Here is a 17,561-nt window from a genome sequence, read left to right on the forward strand (position 1 = left end):
ATCATAGTAATTAACAACTAGCCTTCATTGAGTCCCCACTGTTCTAAGGCACAGAGCTGAGTCATGTGTACACAGTCAACCCTTTGTATCCTCAGAGCACTGGTTACAGGAGACCCCCCAAACCCCACTTTCAAAATGCCAAAATCGGCAGATGCTCAAGTCCCTTATAAAAAAAATGGCATAATATTTGCATATAACCTACACACATCCTTCCATTCAGTTTAAATCATCTCTAGACTACATGCAGTCTCCAATACAATGTCAATGTTATGTCAAGTCTTGTTATACTGTGATGCTTAGGGAATAATAAGGGGGGAGGGTGATGCAGTTTACAGCAGATGCAGTACAGATGCAATTTATTTGACTATTTTTAAATTGCAGTTGGTTTAATCCTTGGATGCAGAACCTGCAGAAACAGAGGACCAAATATACATTAAACCTCAACTACCACTAGGTGAGGTTAAAAAAAAAAAAAAAAAAAAAATAATTTAAAGACAAAAGTGTGTATTTTTCCACCAGGAAGAGAAAGGAAGGGTTATGCAAGATGCTAAGGACAAGGAGCCTACAGACTTTGGAAAGTGCACACAGGGCAAAAAACAAAGCAGGGACACAGCCCAAGAGAAGCATTAGCTTCTCTTCAACACCTGCCCGCATTTCTACTATCTGCCTCTGTTGGGTCCTGATAGGGACCTTGCTGGCTTCACTCCCAAGTCCTCCACTTTTCATTTAAAACACCATCTTACAGGAGCACCACACAGCTCACTAGATTCTGGCTTTCACAGGCCTTAGGGGTACTGAAGGAAGGTTTAAAAGAAAACCGTGATACCACAGTCACTTCAAAGAACATGAGTTTGCAGGAGGCAGGGACAAAAGAGAACTGGGGGCTCCTCCAGGTGCCATTTTCCCCCTCTGGTTACCACTAAGAGATGATCAGAGGTGCCTAATTAGGGCTGTAAAAACCCAGACCCTAGGCTCAGGTGACGTTGGAGCAGGATTTTTATAAGTTCATTCAACTTTACACACCACTATTGAAAATTATTTACTCGAACAGAAGTGGGCTTCTGTATTCTTTTTACCAAACTATCAAATCAAAATCCCATTCATCAAAGCCTCCAAGTTATCACCTCTGTGAGTTAAACATATACTTAATGTCTTTCTCTCTTGGTGGACTCAGAAGATGTGTGCTTTAGCTGTTCCTAGGCTGCTAGACTGAATACCAACCGCAATGATCTGCCCATTTCCATCAGGATCATACTTGGAGGACAAATGCCCACCCTATCCTTAACTTCTATTTCTAGAGCAGTTCACAGCCCATACAGGTCTCAATGGTCCTAAGGGAATAGAGTAAAGAACTGTTGATTCTTCCTGTTACAGTTTGGATATTAGGTGTACCCCATAAGCTCATGTGTAAGATAATACAAGAAAATTTAGAGGCAAAATGATTGGGTATGAGTCTTAACCTAATCAGTGAATTATTCCACTGATTAATTGGGCAGTAACTGTAGGTAGGTAGAGTGTGGCTGAAAGAAGTAGGTCACCGGGGACATATATGCCTTCAGGAGTTATATGTCAGCCCTGGTGAGTGCAGTTCTTCTTCCCGACTGCCATGTCCTGAAATACTTTCCTCCTCCATACCCTTCCGCCATGATGTTCTGCCTTACCTTGGGTCCAGAGCAATGGAGTCGGCCATCTCTGGACCTAAACCTCTGAAACTGTGGGCACCAAAGTTTTCCTCCTCTATAATGGTTCTTATCAGGTCTTTTGATCACAGTGGCAAAAAAAAAAAAAAAAAAAAAAAAAAAAAAAACCACGGCCTCTTATCTCAAGAGTTCTTTAGCCTAAATGAATCTTTCATTTGACTTCTTGGCTTATGAAAGACACGAGGAAGGCTCTTTTGGATACTTTAGACATCACAGAATCCAAGACGTTCTTTCAATAATGGTGGACAGCCATCTCCACCAACACTGAATGCCATGATTAACTACAGCAATTAGTCACAGCAGTCAGCTTTTGAGTACAGGATAAAACGAGAAAATGCACTAATTCATAAAGCTCAGAACACCATTTTTTTTTTTTTTTTACCCCAAACTACTCTTTTATTCCTCTGTAGAACTAGATTTATGAATGGGTCAGGCATAGGGTGTCAACCAGGAAAAGCCAAAGGCAGACAATGTCAGTTTTGCTCATTTCAGCACTCAGTGAACCATCCATTCACATTTTGATGACATTCGGTTCTCTTCCGACAACTCAAAGATACTCCTGACCCTGGGGAAAGGTTGGCCTGGACCAAACTCCAGAAAAAGAAAGGACAGCACAAGAAGTGAACGGCTACTCCCCACCCACCTATCTTCTCTTATGATCAGAGTAAATCATGCTGCAGAAGGGCGTGTGCCGTTTCACATAAATGTTAGCTCTGCAGAGGATTCAAATCTGCACTATACCGAACGCCACTCCATAAGCAGAATCTGTTTACTTATGAAAAGAAATTTATCTTCTGAGGACCATATTAACTCCAGAAATCTTCTCAAATAACCTCAGGGCCACACAGGAGGCCCGCAGCCTTTTTCTATTTGCTTAAGTACCAAGGGCAGGATTCTCACTCTGCATTTCTGCTACTCCTAACAGGATAAAGACATCCTCCTGACAACAGAAGGAGCAACTCACACACGACTTTGGAATACATACAGAAAAGGATAAGGAAAATTTTATTAGGAGAAAAAAGCTAGCTCCTGATTTAAAAAATATATATATCTGAAATGGGTTACAGAGTTAAATACAAGCAATACGGAAAACAAAATATGTATGTATGAATACTAACCTACCTTTTAAATCTATAAACATAAAAGCAATGAAAAATGAGAAAAAGGAAACTTGAAAAATTAAATGCTTTAGAGGGACCAAAAAAAGGTTGCTCTTGTAGGAATCATGATAGCATCCTGTATCACAATCATTCTCCCATCCAAGGCAGGAGGATTTTGTTGAGCTTAGGAGTTCAAGTCCAGCCTGGTTGACACAGCAAGATCCCATTTAAGGGGAAGGAGTAGTAGGAAAGCCAGGGCCAATATAAGCATCAAAAAAAAAAAAAACAAACCACAAATCCTTTTTACTTCTTCACCAAAGCTAAGCTAAAGTAAATTTAAACAAGCTGCCGTATTAGCTATAATAAAACTGAGCTGTGTTATTCTATAATCTTTCCCAAAGTTGGTCATTTTCTTTCTCTTTTGTAGTGGTACATTAAGAATTCTAGCCAATGGTCTTCTCAGGTTATTTTCAGGTGACTTGTGATCCCTGCTTTCTCAAAGTCTTTCCTTTCATTGCCATAAGATGTGGAAGTCTGGAGCTGAATTTTCCCACAGTCACCATAAAGCACCCATACCCAAAATGCTCACATTTCATCCAAGGTGACAGCTCCTTCCTGCCCCAGAGCTCAGAGCACTGCTGACAACACACGAGGAAGCCTGTGGCTCTGTGCAGTTGCCCAGGCCGAGATCACAGATAGGGCTCTGGGGAAATTTACATTACTCCAGAGAAGTCACCGTGACTTCCATCAACGTAAAAGATGCCTCTGATTAATTTTAGGCATGTTGCAGTCTCTATTATGCAAACACTAGGCATTCAATACAGTGTGACAAAGCAGGGAATGCTTTAAGAGCTTCGTGGAGCCAATATATGTACTTAATCTAGAAATGAAAACAAAAAATGATGCCAATTCCTCCCCCATTTCTTGTACAAAGGGAACTATGTTTTCTTCCCTTGGAAAGATTCATCGAGTGCCATCCCCTTTGCTCTTCCAACCCCTATGTTTCCTCTAGGGATAGACTGGCAGAAAAATGCCATTGCTCTCCAGAGGAACCATGGGACCCCTGACTGTCACCTGGTGATCAGACTCCGCCTCTCCACCCATCTGAAACCACTTCCTCTATACTAAAGGGCACTTAAGATGTCCTGGTAGCTAAACATGAGAGTTTCTCCCATTAAAAAGAGAACAGTCCATTCGACCCACCTTCTCCACCAGCTGTCCTGTCTGTCTTTTCTCCACCTTGTAGCTCAACTCCTTAAGAGCAGTCATTTCCATCCCCTCATCTCCCAACTCCACTGTACCCCATTCTCTTTGACCTACTCTGGGTCATAAGTTCAGTGAAATAGTTCTCAGTAATGGACCCAATCATAAATGGTGCTCAGTACCATCAGGTTTGACCTGCCAATCGAGAACAAAGAGCCCCTTTTCTTTTTCTTCCTTTGGTAGCAGACATTGAACCCAGGGGTACTGAACCACAGAGCCACATTCCCAGTCCTTTTTACTTTTTATTTTGAGACTGGGTCTCACTAAGTTGCTGAGGTTGGTCTCAAATTTGTGATCCTCCTCCCTCAACCTCCCGAGTTGCTGGGATTACAGGTGTGCACCACCACACCAGGCAAGGTGCAAATAACCCCAGCTCTCCACCCCACCCTGTTGCTAGTAAGAGATGGAGGACTGACTCTGCTCCCAGCAACCACTTCCACCCTACCCGATGCTCCCAAGGTAGGAAGAGGAAAGAGGAAGGGACTTTTCGGAGTCTACATTGTTGGCTTGGGGGATGAGGGGTTGCTATGGTGTGATGGAGAGATTTGCTCAGAGACTGGGGATGCCTATATAAGGGGAAACTCGCCTTCAGTCTCCAGTTAGGAAAGTAAAGCATGTGTTGATTTTCTCTGCACCTCCCAGAGTAAGGGCAAGAAAAACTCTAGGGAGATGGCAGGGCAGAGAAAAACCTTACTCCCCAGTTCTCCTTGCTTCATAGAACACTGATAAAAGCGACTAGACCATCTTCCAGTGTATGCCCCCAAGACCAGGACAAGGCAATCCCAGAACCAGCTACATTACAGCCACTTGACCACTTCTCTCTTCTCATAGATCCAACAAGGAGAAATGATTGGAATCCAGATAGGAAAAGGGAAGAAGGACCCCACAGGCAGACCACCCCTTGCTCAGACCACAAGCTTAGCAAGCAATAAACTCAGGGAAGCCTTTAAATCAAGCATCTATTTTTGCAAATGACAGTATTCCAGACATATCCAAGTAAGTGGTGCATGCTAGGATCAAGAATTACGTGCTGACTGAATGACCAGACAACTTTTCAATTCAACTTACCCTCTATCTCATTTCATTCACTCCTACCACGAATGTTGAAGGTTAATTCTGTACAAGATTCTGAACTTAATCATTAATAGATGATTAAGCATAATCCCTGCCCTCATAGAGAAAATAAGTACAAACTTGCACCCACCAAAAGACAATATGTGAGCAGTTTCATAAGAGTTGTCCAAAGTATCAAAGCCACCAACTCAAAAATTCTAACCATTCCATGAAATATACCCAGACACCTTTTTTGATTACTTGAGATACAGAATCTCCTGCCTGCCTTTTCCATGACTGTGAGTCTTTTATCCCTGTTACTAAAATTAATTCACCCTTGATGTATCAAGAAAAGATTTGTTGGGCTGGGGTTGTAGCTCAGTGGTAAAGCGCTTGCTCAGCACATGGAAGGCACTGGGTTTGATCCTCAGCACCACATAAAAATAAATAAAAGGTATTGTACCCATCTACAACTAAAAAGTATTTAAGAAAAGGTTTGTGATTGAAATCCTGGAAAAAAAAAACAGTACAATCCATATTCCCTGGGTCTAAGGTAGACTAAGGAGACCGACCTCAAAATGTGCAGCCTTGGGTGAAGCCTTGGGCAAAGAGGATGAAATACAGAAGACCTCTCTTGGACACTGCTGTATGCAATCCAGTACAGATGGTAAATAAAGGTGGTATGAGTTGTGGACACTTCCCTTCAGAGAGTATCTTGCTAACAGATAGTCATGCATTATGGGAAATGAACCACCATAACACCTATACAAAAATCGCAACTGACCTGCCAAGTTTGGCAGACTATCAGAATTAAGTAGCATTTAGAATCACATTTGCAGAAAGCAAATCACTATACATGATGTCTGGTTTCCCTATAATCTTTAGTTTACAGTGGTTCCTTCGACAACCATTATTGTTTCCTTTATATTTTTAACAGGCATTTTAATGACTTTTTTTACCATTATTAGAGTAATACATGGTCAACATGAAAAATTTAGAAAATGCAGCAAAGTTCTTTTTTTAAATGACAAATTCCTACAAATACTGTTACTATTTGGTATGTTACCATTTAATCTTTTTAATAGCTATTTGAAATGAATATGCCCAGAAGCCAACTCTGGTAAAAATCACCAATAAGCTAGGATATAAATGGCCATCTGTAATCTCAATTATGAATAAGATTGTATCTTCATAACTGTAAAATAAGCATTAAATTCAGCTTAAAAAGATTAAATTCAATGCAGAAAAATTAGCTAAATGGGCTGTTTAATGTTTGAATAAGCTGGCACTGCTTACTTTTCTATTTGTCTTTCCAAAAGCCTAGTAGTTAGAATTAAGATCTTGGTTAACTATTACTTCAGATAAAAATCTCTTTAGAAATAGATTTCCTTGATTATTTAATCATGTGTGATTGTGGTAAGCACCAAAAAAAAAAATAGTTTTAGCAGTTTTTTTTCCTTGACGAGTACATAATTACCATTATTTTACCAAGATATTTAATGAGGATTTATTTTCCATTACAATTTTCCATAATAGAGATGCTGTTCAATGGTATCAAAAATAAAAGTACTGACTTACCTGATTAAGAAATTATGCAGTCCAACATCAAAATGCCTGTTCAGAGGAGGAAAAAGACAAGCATATCAACAAAACAGGTTTACAGCAATGTTAGACTTGAATACGTACACACACACACACACACACACACACATTCAGAGCATGGTGAAGAAATGAATTACTCTGGCAGTGGTTCTTACAGTGTGTTTCCTTAAGTAGCAGTAGCATTATTGTTGGAAATGTAAATGCTCAAGCCCATCTCAGGCAGAGTGATTCAAAATTTCTAGGGATGGAGTCCGGAAATTTAACAAACCCTCCTGGTGATTCTAATGTCAAGCCATGGCTTCGAGTGCAAAGTATCTCAGCAAGTCTAAGTTCTCTTTAAAAATTAAGGTCACGCAGATGGATTGCCCGTAACCTTCCACTTTTCCAGTAGATGAGTCTTTTTATAATGCTAGTTTTCCCAGATACTCATTTCCTCAAATATAAAATGAGATGTTTTGAAGCACAGAACACTTGCCAACAGGAAGGTGGCCCTGGTGGGGTTTTGCCCTGGTCTTCAGAGCTCCCCCCAGATCAAGTCCCTGCAGCTTTCTACCTGCAAAGACCCCCATACCACAGCTGGGCCTAGGCTGAGTAGGGAGTTGAGCCGAGCTGCTGCTCCACCCACTTTAGTAAGGCCTAGACAACGGTGGACTGTTTGCATCTCAACCTCCCCTCTCCAAACTGACCTAGTGCAACAAAGGTTTGTTCAATTAGCTTGCTCCTCTTGAACCAAGAGCCTTCTCTCCCTTTTTGTGTAGCTATGAGTGAAAAGAGCAGGTGGCCAGAATCATGCAGCTCCTGTCCATCAGGCACAGTTTCTGCTCTTAACACCTAGAGGACGGTTGTCATGTCCTATCCACAGACTCACTTCCTAGGTTGGCAATCTGCCTGAGGAAGACCGAGTTAATACTGTCCCTTCAGGAATGGACACAGGAATTCACTCAGCCTGGGGTGCGACTGTCCAAGACCTGCCTGTCCCTGGCCTCTGGCTCTATTCTTGGAGCAAGCCAGCAGGTCTAGCACTTCACCCACTTGACAAACATTCACTGATTACCCACATTATAATAGGATTTCTTATGGGATACTTTTAAATGACAAGATTCTCTAATGTACATAACTGTATTTACAGATCACAGACTCAGGGCAAGGAAGAATAGAGAGCCTCAAAGCCAAAATAAAAAGTACATCATTTACTACATCACTTACCTGAAATAATTACAGACTTCAGGGGAAAATGGGATTTGAGGTACATACATTCCATTTATTCTAAGTCTTCTGCACAAAGCCATGCTCTAAAGGGAGATCTACCTGTACTAGGAACAGCTGACTTGTTACATTTGGTTTTATATAGGCCTGGATGAGATGCCAAGTTCTTTCACAGTAATATTTAATACAACTTACTTAAAGTAATAATGATCCCTCCTCTTAAGAACCAATGGTACTTAGCATAGTCATGAAAGTTAATATCTACGCTACAGTTAGCAAGAGCAACTTTGACCAGATCTACAGTATGGAAGGTAGAAATGTGTAGCTTAGAACAAAGATTTCCACTGCCTTCACTCATCCAAAGCTGATTCAGCTTTTTTCAATTACATCAGCTACAGAAACAACAGATTTACTGCAGGAATCACAAGACAAAACAGATATAAAAGGAATCGCTACATCCTCAGTACAGTATTGGGGTAGGGGGAAGACAACCCTGCAAGTTTAACGAAAAATTGTTAGAAATTACTGCTTATTTTGTGTTTAGAATGTGGTAAGCACTATGTTCAGTTCTCACATATGCATATAGTTACCACTGCAACAGGAGTGATACCTCATGTATTGGTGAAGGAACCAAGGATCAGAGAGGCTAAGTAACTTGCAGAGTGGACAACCAATAGAAGACAAATCTGGGAACCAAACTCAATTCTATAAGGCATAAGTTACTTGCTCCTCCAAAGCACCCTTCTAAAAGTACAGGCCCTCACTACTTCTCAGTGTTACTAACTGAAAATGATGTTCATTTTATACACAGATCCCTTCCCACCTACATGATTCTGCTTCTATGTGGATACCCTGCTCCAAGCAAGTTCACCTTCCTGTGCTCCCTTGAGCACATGTGCTCTGCAGGGTCTCGATATCAAGGCTCTAGAAAGTTACTTCACTTCTCTGGGCTTCAGTTTCCTCATTGGGGAAATGGACAGACCTTATTCATGAGAGATTTATGAGAAATACATGATGTATGTAAACGTGAATTAGCAGAGTACTTGATATACAGGAAGTACTCAATAAATTATCATCTCCTCCCTATTTTTTAAGGAGCTCTATTCCCAATAACTCAGAGAGAAGCTACCTACCTAAAAAGGACAGAAGATGTCTTATAATACTGCCCAGAAAGGGAGAATACTCTCTCCAGGGCCCACACAGGGCAGATGGAAAGTTGAGGGCAGGGCCTCTGAGTGACTAGCACAGAGCTCAGGAAACAGGCAGGAGAGCAGGATCAGGGAGACCCTGGAACAGAGCGTGAGAGTGAGCCAAGATCACAGGGATGACTTCATCCTGCCTGCCCCAGATACATGCCAACGCACACACCACTGTATGCTTAGGGTCTACCTGCACAGAGTGAGGGCCCAAGACACAAGCTATATCAGACTCTCTCATGAATGTGTGATTGGTTACAGAGGGAAGTAGAGACCAGAGCAAGAGGGTTTTTAAGCGTGCTTATGACGGGAAAGCACATTAGGATGGACAATTATATAGAGTTGACAATCCCTGGAAAACTGTAGTGAAATGGAGAAGATCAAGGGTGGAATTAGCATCGGAAAATGGGATGGGAGAACAGTAAAAGGAGGAAATCAAAGCCTCCTCACAGGCATAGACGTCTTACATCTTTGCTGCATCTGTGTTGACATTCATCCTTTCATTCAGTAAATATTTTGTCAGTGCCTTCTGCGTCAGGCACTGACCTTGGCCCCGGGGGTGCAGAGGTGAGCAATGTAGCAAGGCCCCCAACTCTCACGAGGCTCACATTCTGGTTGGAAGAGGTCAACAAAGAAGTGTGTAAATAAACAACATTCGATAGCAACAAATGCTGGTGAGGCAAAAGGATTAAGTGACCGGCCCCACAGATGCTCAGGAAGATCTCTTTGAGGGAACATTTTTTTGTACGGTTCAAGGACAACTATACAGAAATGAGAGGAACAATATTCCACATATAAAATAAGACATCTAGGGTATAGAACCAAACTGCTAAGTGGGGCCCAAGTTGAGAAGGAATGCAGCAAGTTGGAGCTGCCAGAAGCGGACAGCATGACCAGAGTGTGGCAGAAAGGGGAATGGGGACAAGCTGGGTTTGGAGAGGTGAGCGGACGCCTCATCTTCCAGGGTTGTGCCTAACAAGCTGTGGTTTTATCTGAACGTCAATAGAGTGACAACAGAGTAATAGTTCTTAAGTTTGTTTAAACTTCATTCTTTGGGGGGGGCGGGGGGGTAGTAGTCTTCTGATGTAGGACAGATGAGGCTGAACACCCAAGGAATTAGCATGAAGCAGGTTTACTGGCTGCAGCCAGTTCAGAGTGTGGGTCTTGCCCAAAATTTCCTCCTCTGAACCAGTGAGTCTAGAAATTCTTTGAACTCCATGCCCAGTGGGAGGAGGAGCTTGGAGGTTTACATTTTTGCAGGAATTTACATGAAAGTTTCTTTTTTTTTTCCCCTCTCAGTTCACAGTGTGAGCTTTAATCTTAAAAAAAAAAAAAAAAAAAAAGACAGTCAGAGGTTTTACATGTTTTACCACAAAAACAGAAGTAACATGAAGTCTGCGGCCAAACTTAGCTTCTGCAAGAGAGCAACAGGAAATAGGAAGTCTAACCATATCGGAGCTCTTTTGCAGAAACTTTTGCTGATATTCTGTTAGTGAGAACAATTATGGTGAGGGTGTCCAGAGAAGCTCAATTAAGATTCTTTGGTGGAAGAGAGGGTGCCACTACAGTTTAATTTACGGTTTTAAAACGTCACATCTCAAAGACAATGGGGGGTAAGAGGGACCGGGGAAGGGAGACCATAAAAGGTCACTGCAGTACTGAGAGAAACGACAACTTGGCAGGGATGAATCCTGATATGAATCCTGATATGATTCTGTGGGACAGTCAAAAAAACTTCTTAATAAACCCGTGCAGAGGCAAGAGAGTGTAACAGAATCCCCTCTAGAATTAAAAGCCCCTATCTTCCCAATTTCCTGATAACCAGTATTCCTTCAATCCCAGCTTCCTCAGGCTGAGAATGGAGCTGAAGAAATGTTGTTTTGGACCATTGGTGGGCATCAATGAAACTCGAATTATGAAAAATCTCTGGCTAGCACAGCCTGATTAAATCTACACATGTACATTTCCCTTTTTTCTATATAGTTTAATCATTTCTGTAGGGCTGGATGAGTATATTAGCTATCTTCCCAGTTTGGGGAAAACTGATTAAATTCCTTTTTCCTCTGTATAATTTTTCTTCTATTTCTGATGTGGAATGGGCAACCAATCTCAGAACCCCAGCAGGGCTTCTGGCTGGGGGTGCTGGTAAGGAGGAGAGTTGGGAAAAATAAAGAATAGAGAATGACCTTCAAAATAGCTATATGTGCCTCATATTGCTCAGTCTCAAATCAGAAAACCTCAAGGAGGCTTTAACCACACCTTTGACTTCCTCTGTAACACCTGGGGACCCACACCCAGCCCAGGGGAATGAAATGGTCCTCAGACTAGCTTAACTTGGAAAACAGTTCACCTGCTGGGAGAACTACAAATCACAGGTACAATTTCTTTTTATAATTCACTTCCAGTGAAAATGCACATAATACACTAAAAATGAATTTTTTAAAAAATTTAACATTTTTAAGAGTCCATATCAATGGCATTGAGTACATTCACATGGGGTGGAGTTGTATCTTAGCAGTACAGTGAAGACCATGGGTTCCATCCTCCACACTGGAAAAAAAAAAAAAAAAAAAAAAAAAAAAAAGGTGTGGGGAAGTATAATTCACACTGCTGTGCTACCAAAGTCCTTCATCTTCATAACTTTCCCGTCTTCCCAAAGTGAAATTATGCCCATGAAGTCATCTTTGCTGCCTCCCCAGGCCCTGGCAAACCACCACTGTTTCTATAAGTTTGGCAATTATTGGTACCTCTTCTAAATGGGATCATACGATGTTTGCCCTTTTGTATCTGGATGGACCCAGGTTTTAAAACACAAGTTTCATCTACCAAAATCATTCTCTTGAGATCCAAAGCCTCCAGAATAATGTAGCCATAGCTTCCTCTTTTTCCATGTTTTTATTGCCCTGCCCCATGAAGGAAGTGGCCAACCACAAGAGTCTCCCTTGTTCTCCTCCTCCATCTATAACATGTGGTCCAGATACTGGACACTAAACCAGTACCCCATTCATCAAGTATTTAAAAACTAAACATTCAAAATTGCTTTCACATTACAGAATCTGACAATCTCTGAAAAGCAAAACGTCTTCCTTATGTGGCTAATGGCCAGGAAATTATCCATTCTTACAACATGCATGAGAGATTTCCACTTTCAAGGCTTTAAAATACTTCTCAGTGATAATTTTCTATAACTACCCAATGCATGAAGCTTTCAACCCAGAGTGTCAGTCTCACTTAAGAACGAATATTCTAACTCCAGAGACAGGTCAATGAGTAGGTTTGTTATGATCATCTCTAAAATAAGAGCCTTCACAGAGACTTCAAGGTATGGTAGAACTCAAGCAAGGTAATTTAATGCTGCCTCTCTTTTTCAGATCATATGAGAAAGAAAGGCGAGGCTTTCTAAGAGTAAAGGGTTGCAGCTTCTCCCCGTGAAGGCAGAGCACAGCCTTCAGTGGAGGGGGACGTTGGCCATCATGGTCCACATGCAGGCAGTTCAACATGTGCCAGTCACTCTTCTAAGCTACACACATACAGACACAGCTCATCTTCACAACCATGCTGCCATGTGAGTGCTATAATGATCGCCACTATTGCAGAGGAATAAATAGGCATTAATAAGTAACTGTCCCACGGTCACGGAGTTAGAAGTAAAGCCAGCATCTAAACCCAGACACACTCCAACAGCCGAGGAGAGAGGGTCCCCTTTTACTCACTGTGGCAAAGGCCATCCAGGCAGATTCAACAGCAATAAAGACCAAGTGCCTGACCCATTGCTTCAAGACGCCTCGAAGACACCATATTATACAAAAAATACATGGCGGGGGTGGTGGGAGGGGGGCTTGGGATGTATTTCAGTGGTAGAGCACTTGCCTAGCATATGTGAGGCCCTGGTTTCAATCCCCAGTACTAAAAAATAAAATAAAAATTAAAGCACATCAAAAACACAATTTTCAAGGAGGGATCACTGTACACAACTCTTATTGAGACTAATCAGGTATCCAGAGATCAGGCTGCTCACCAACCTTTTCTAAATATATCAGGAAAAAAATTTTTAAATAAGGTTTTCCTTATTAGATATTAGAAAATTAATGTATCATAAAACTAGTGAGAAAAATTATTTTATCATTAATTCAGAAAAAGGCATTTGATGAGAACCAATACCCATTCATGTTAAACATTCAATATTTTAATATATGATATTAAAATCATATTATAATATATGTATGTACTTATAATATATGTATGTACTTGAAACCCCAAAACAGCATATTACATTATATGTATGTACTGGCATTATAATATATGTATGTACTTGAAATCCCAAAACAGCATATTACTTTAAGGGACAATATTAGAGGTTTTTCTACCAATGTCAAGAGTAAGACAAAGAGGACCATCATATCAGCTACCATTGAATTCTCTGTTAGAGATGCTGGTCAATGCAGTTAAAAAAAAGTTCAAGTCATAGAAGAAAGGAATGAAAGAGGAAGAAGTAAAATTCCCCTATTTGATATGATATGATCGTGCACATGGAAATCCAAAATTATAGAGTACAAGGAAATTTTAACAATAGGTTAAATATCAACATGCAAATTAGCACTGATATTCAACTTAAAACTAATCAGAAGAGAACTGTTAGTATAAAAAAATACTGAAATACTTAGATATAAGCATGAAAGATATCCAGACCTATGAGAAAATTGTAAAAACCCACCAGAAAGATGCAAAACTAGGCTCGAACTAATGGAAAGGCATAAAATATTTTGGGATAGACATAGAAATGTCAGTTTCTCTAGTTTATAAATTTGATCCCAATAAAAATACCATCAGAATCTGTGTGCACACCTCCGCAAATTTATTACAACATTCACTTGGCAGAATAAATTTAAAAAACAGGGACACCCTGGAAATAAAAAGCAAGAAAGGAAAATGAAGCCCATGAGATACTGGAACGTAGTACTGAGAGTTTCTCATTAAAGCAGTGCCACGCTGGTACGTGAGTAGGCAGATCAAGTGAAACAGAATGGGAAAACCCACGAACAGACCCAATCAAGGTCAAAATTTCAGTATTAAGGCAGCATCTCAAATCAGTGGGTCTGGCTAGTCACATATGCAAATTTAACACTGGATTCAATTCTTATACCCCATAGCAGGAAAAAATTTTAAGTGGATCAGAATATAAAATATGAATTCATTCAAGTACAGGAAATATTGTTTTAAAGGGAAGGAGAACTTCACAGTCTGCGAGTAGATAAAATTCACTCAAAACCCAGGCAGAGGGACTGGGGATGTAGCTCAGTTGGTAGAGTGCTTGCCTGTCAGGCACAAGGCCCTGGCTTCAATCCCCAGCAACACACACACACACACACACACACACACACACCCCAGGCAGAGAAAAAATTGATAAAATTGTCAACATTAAAATTTTTAAAAGAAAATTTCCTATGTGACCAAAAATCGTTAACAAAAAGAAGATACCATTTAGGACTTCCAAACTAGAGAAAAGTTCAAAAGAAAGGAGAGAAAATGAGTCCCAAGAAATGCAAATGGCCCTTTAACACATGAAAAGATAACCTTGTTCATACCGAGAAGCATGCAAATAATACTGATGCTATTGTATTTTGTTTTTTGAAACGGTATCACTGTATTGCCCAGTCTGGCCTCAAATTCCTGGTCTCTGAAACAGCTGTGACTATAGGTATGTGCTACCACTCACGGTTATCATTTGGATCTAGCCTGTCTCTATAAGGCCCATTTGTTGAAGTCATGGTATCCCACATTGTAGTGCCATTGAGGCGGTGAAACTTTAGGAGGCGGATCCTAGAAGAGGAACTTAGGTCACTGGGAGTGTATCTTTGAAGGGGATAGTTGAACCTAGGCGCCTTCCTATCTTTACCCCCTGTATGCCATGAAAGGAACAGACCTCTTCTACCACATACTCCAGCCATGATGTACTTACTGTACCACCACAAGCCCAAAGTAATGGAGTCATGCAACCACAGACTGAAACTTATGAAACTGTGAGCCAAAATAAACCTTTCCTCTTTTTAAGTTGATTATCTTTGGTATTTTGTTATAGTGATGGAAAATTGACTAACTCAAACTGGTATGTCTTACCTAAACTGTCAACATTCTAACTTTGGCAACATCCTGTGTTGAAGAGGCTGTGGGAAAATAGGTTGCAAAAGAGGTTGTGAGAAAATTGAAGAAATGCAAAATAGTGTAATGAGGAAATGCCCAACAGTGTCATTGCTATGGCAGGAAAGTTGGCAATAAGCCAATTACATATACATTCACCCTTTAACCATGCAATCTCATTTGTAGGAAACTATACTAAAGAAACACTATCACCCATGATATAGAAAGTTGGAAATATTGGCTCTGATCTTAACATAAAAATACAAATACGACCATCAGTTTGCATGGTAACTAAGCAGCTTATGGCCAAGGAAAGCAGGCTCTTTCCAGGAGACAAAAAAACACTAGCACTGGCACACCTACGGCAGGGCATAAAACAGACACCAGGTACCACACAGGCAAGTAAGAATTCAGCAAAAACTCAACAAACTGCTAAAGCCCAAGTGTAGTCTAACATGAAAGTCTGAAGTCACCAACAGAGAAGTGCTTATGTCTGTTCGAAGACTTCTCCGAGGGGCTCCATCCAGCACTTATGAGAGAGACTAGGGGTAAAGGCTAGTCTTGATGGCAGTTTTTGTTCAATATTTTGGCAATAGCAAAAGAATGGAAACTAACTTGAATCTGGGATGTCCCCCAAAGGCCCATGAATAAAATGTTTGGTCTCCAGCATAGCACTTTTGTGAGGTGGTGGAAACTTTAAAAGGTGGAGCCTAGTGGGAGGTCTTCCAGTCATTGGGGAAGTGGGGGCATTGAAAGGATTGTGGGACCCCCATCTGTTTCCTCTGGCCTTTTTCTTTTGACTTTACGGTCACAAGTTGAGCAGACTGCCCCACCACACTCTCCTGCCGTGATGTGCTATCTGGCAACAGGTCTGCGAGCAATCATGAACCAAAACCTCCAAAACCATCAGCCAAAATAAACCTTTTCTCTTTATAAACACATTGCTGTAGTAACAGAAAGCTAACGCAACCTAATCTATAAAGGTCTGACTGAAGATACCCCACATAATGAAGGACTATAAAACTATTAAAAGTGATATCACTCCTCTTCAGATAGTACTATGATGTGGTCTCCAGAATATATTAACATACATCAGAAAATGTATAAATTTATATAGCTATTTATAGGGACAGGAAGGGGAATATGGTAAAGGAAACAATGACGTAAGTTTATGAATTAACTTGTTTTGTAGATTTTACATTGAAGTCATGTAAACAATTTGCATAACTGAAAATATAAGTCAAAATTCTTTTAAAAAGCAGTTCCTAAAAATTAAGCATCGACGAAATAAAGAAACCTAAGTAAGCATGCAGTTGGTGGCATAACTACAAAAACAACAAAAGGAGTTATTTCAAGTGACTTTAAAATACACAAAGATAAGTTATCTTTAGAACCACAGGTACAGCCGGGCGTGGTGGCACACACGTGGAATTCCAGCAGCTCGGGAGGCTGAGGTGGGACGACCTCAAGTTCAGAGCCAACCTCAGCCATTTAGGAAGGCCCTAAGCAATTCAGTGAGTCCCGGTCTCAAAATAAAAAATAAAAAGGGCTGGGAATGTGGCTCAGTGGTTAAGTGTTCTTGGGTTCAATCCCCAGTACCAAAAACAAAACAACAAAAAACTGAACCACAGGTACAAAAAAAAAAAATCTGTTTTCAGTATTAATAATTTTGTCACTGTTTTACACTTTTGCGTACTATATGAAAAATAAGCATTTTGAGTCAATATTAGAAAGCAAACTTTAGCATGAAAAAAGATTAAAATATAGAAAGTCAAAGGAGGTAAGAAAAAACTTGTTAATCCTATATTTGAGTTGGAAATATCAGCGTTCAGAATTGTTTTTCTTAAAACTGATCTATCCCCCATGTCCGCTGAAAAGGCATAGGGAGGAAATGACCAACCTAAGAGCAACAAGTCTCCTTAGTCTTGGATTATTGTTTCTAAAATGTAACCAACAAAGCTCCCTCTAGAAATAGCCAATTCCAGTATCAGATGGCAAATCTACAAGAGCAGTTCTCCGGAGCTGACTTGGACTCCTTCTTAGGGGCTCAGGAATGGGGCTGTGATTTCAGAACACTAGCAAACCACTGAACCCCAGAAATATCTTGTAATTTTCTTATGTAACTCCAGAAATATCTTGTAATTTTCTTATGCAAAAGGCCCCTAAGGAGCTAAAATTGGAAGAAATGAGCAAATTCTATAGCACTATATGCCAAGCACTGTGCTAGGCACTATTTTATCTCAATTCTCATAAGAGCCCTGAAAAATAAGCCCCTATTTTAAGAAGCCTCGTGTCCTTATTCC

At 40.5% G+C, this 17,561-nt stretch overlaps 1 protein-coding gene across 2 annotated transcripts in view; it reads right to left on the reverse strand.

Moving 5' to 3' along the window:
* The window catches only part of HHAT (hedgehog acyltransferase), a 419,237-nt gene that overhangs the window by 167,884 nt on the left and 233,792 nt on the right, over nt 1-17,561 (reverse strand). For both annotated transcript variants that reach the window (XM_079107610.1, XM_079107609.1), the window contains one exon: nt 6,695-6,730. In XM_079107610.1, the coding sequence (XP_078963736.1) occupies nt 6,695-6,730 (36 nt within the window). The remainder of the gene's footprint in view (nt 1-6,694; nt 6,731-17,561) is intronic.

Source organism: Sciurus vulgaris, assembly GCF_902686455.1.
Source record: "Sciurus vulgaris genome assembly, chromosome: 12".
Classification (NCBI taxonomy): domain Eukaryota; kingdom Metazoa; phylum Chordata; class Mammalia; order Rodentia; family Sciuridae; genus Sciurus; species Sciurus vulgaris.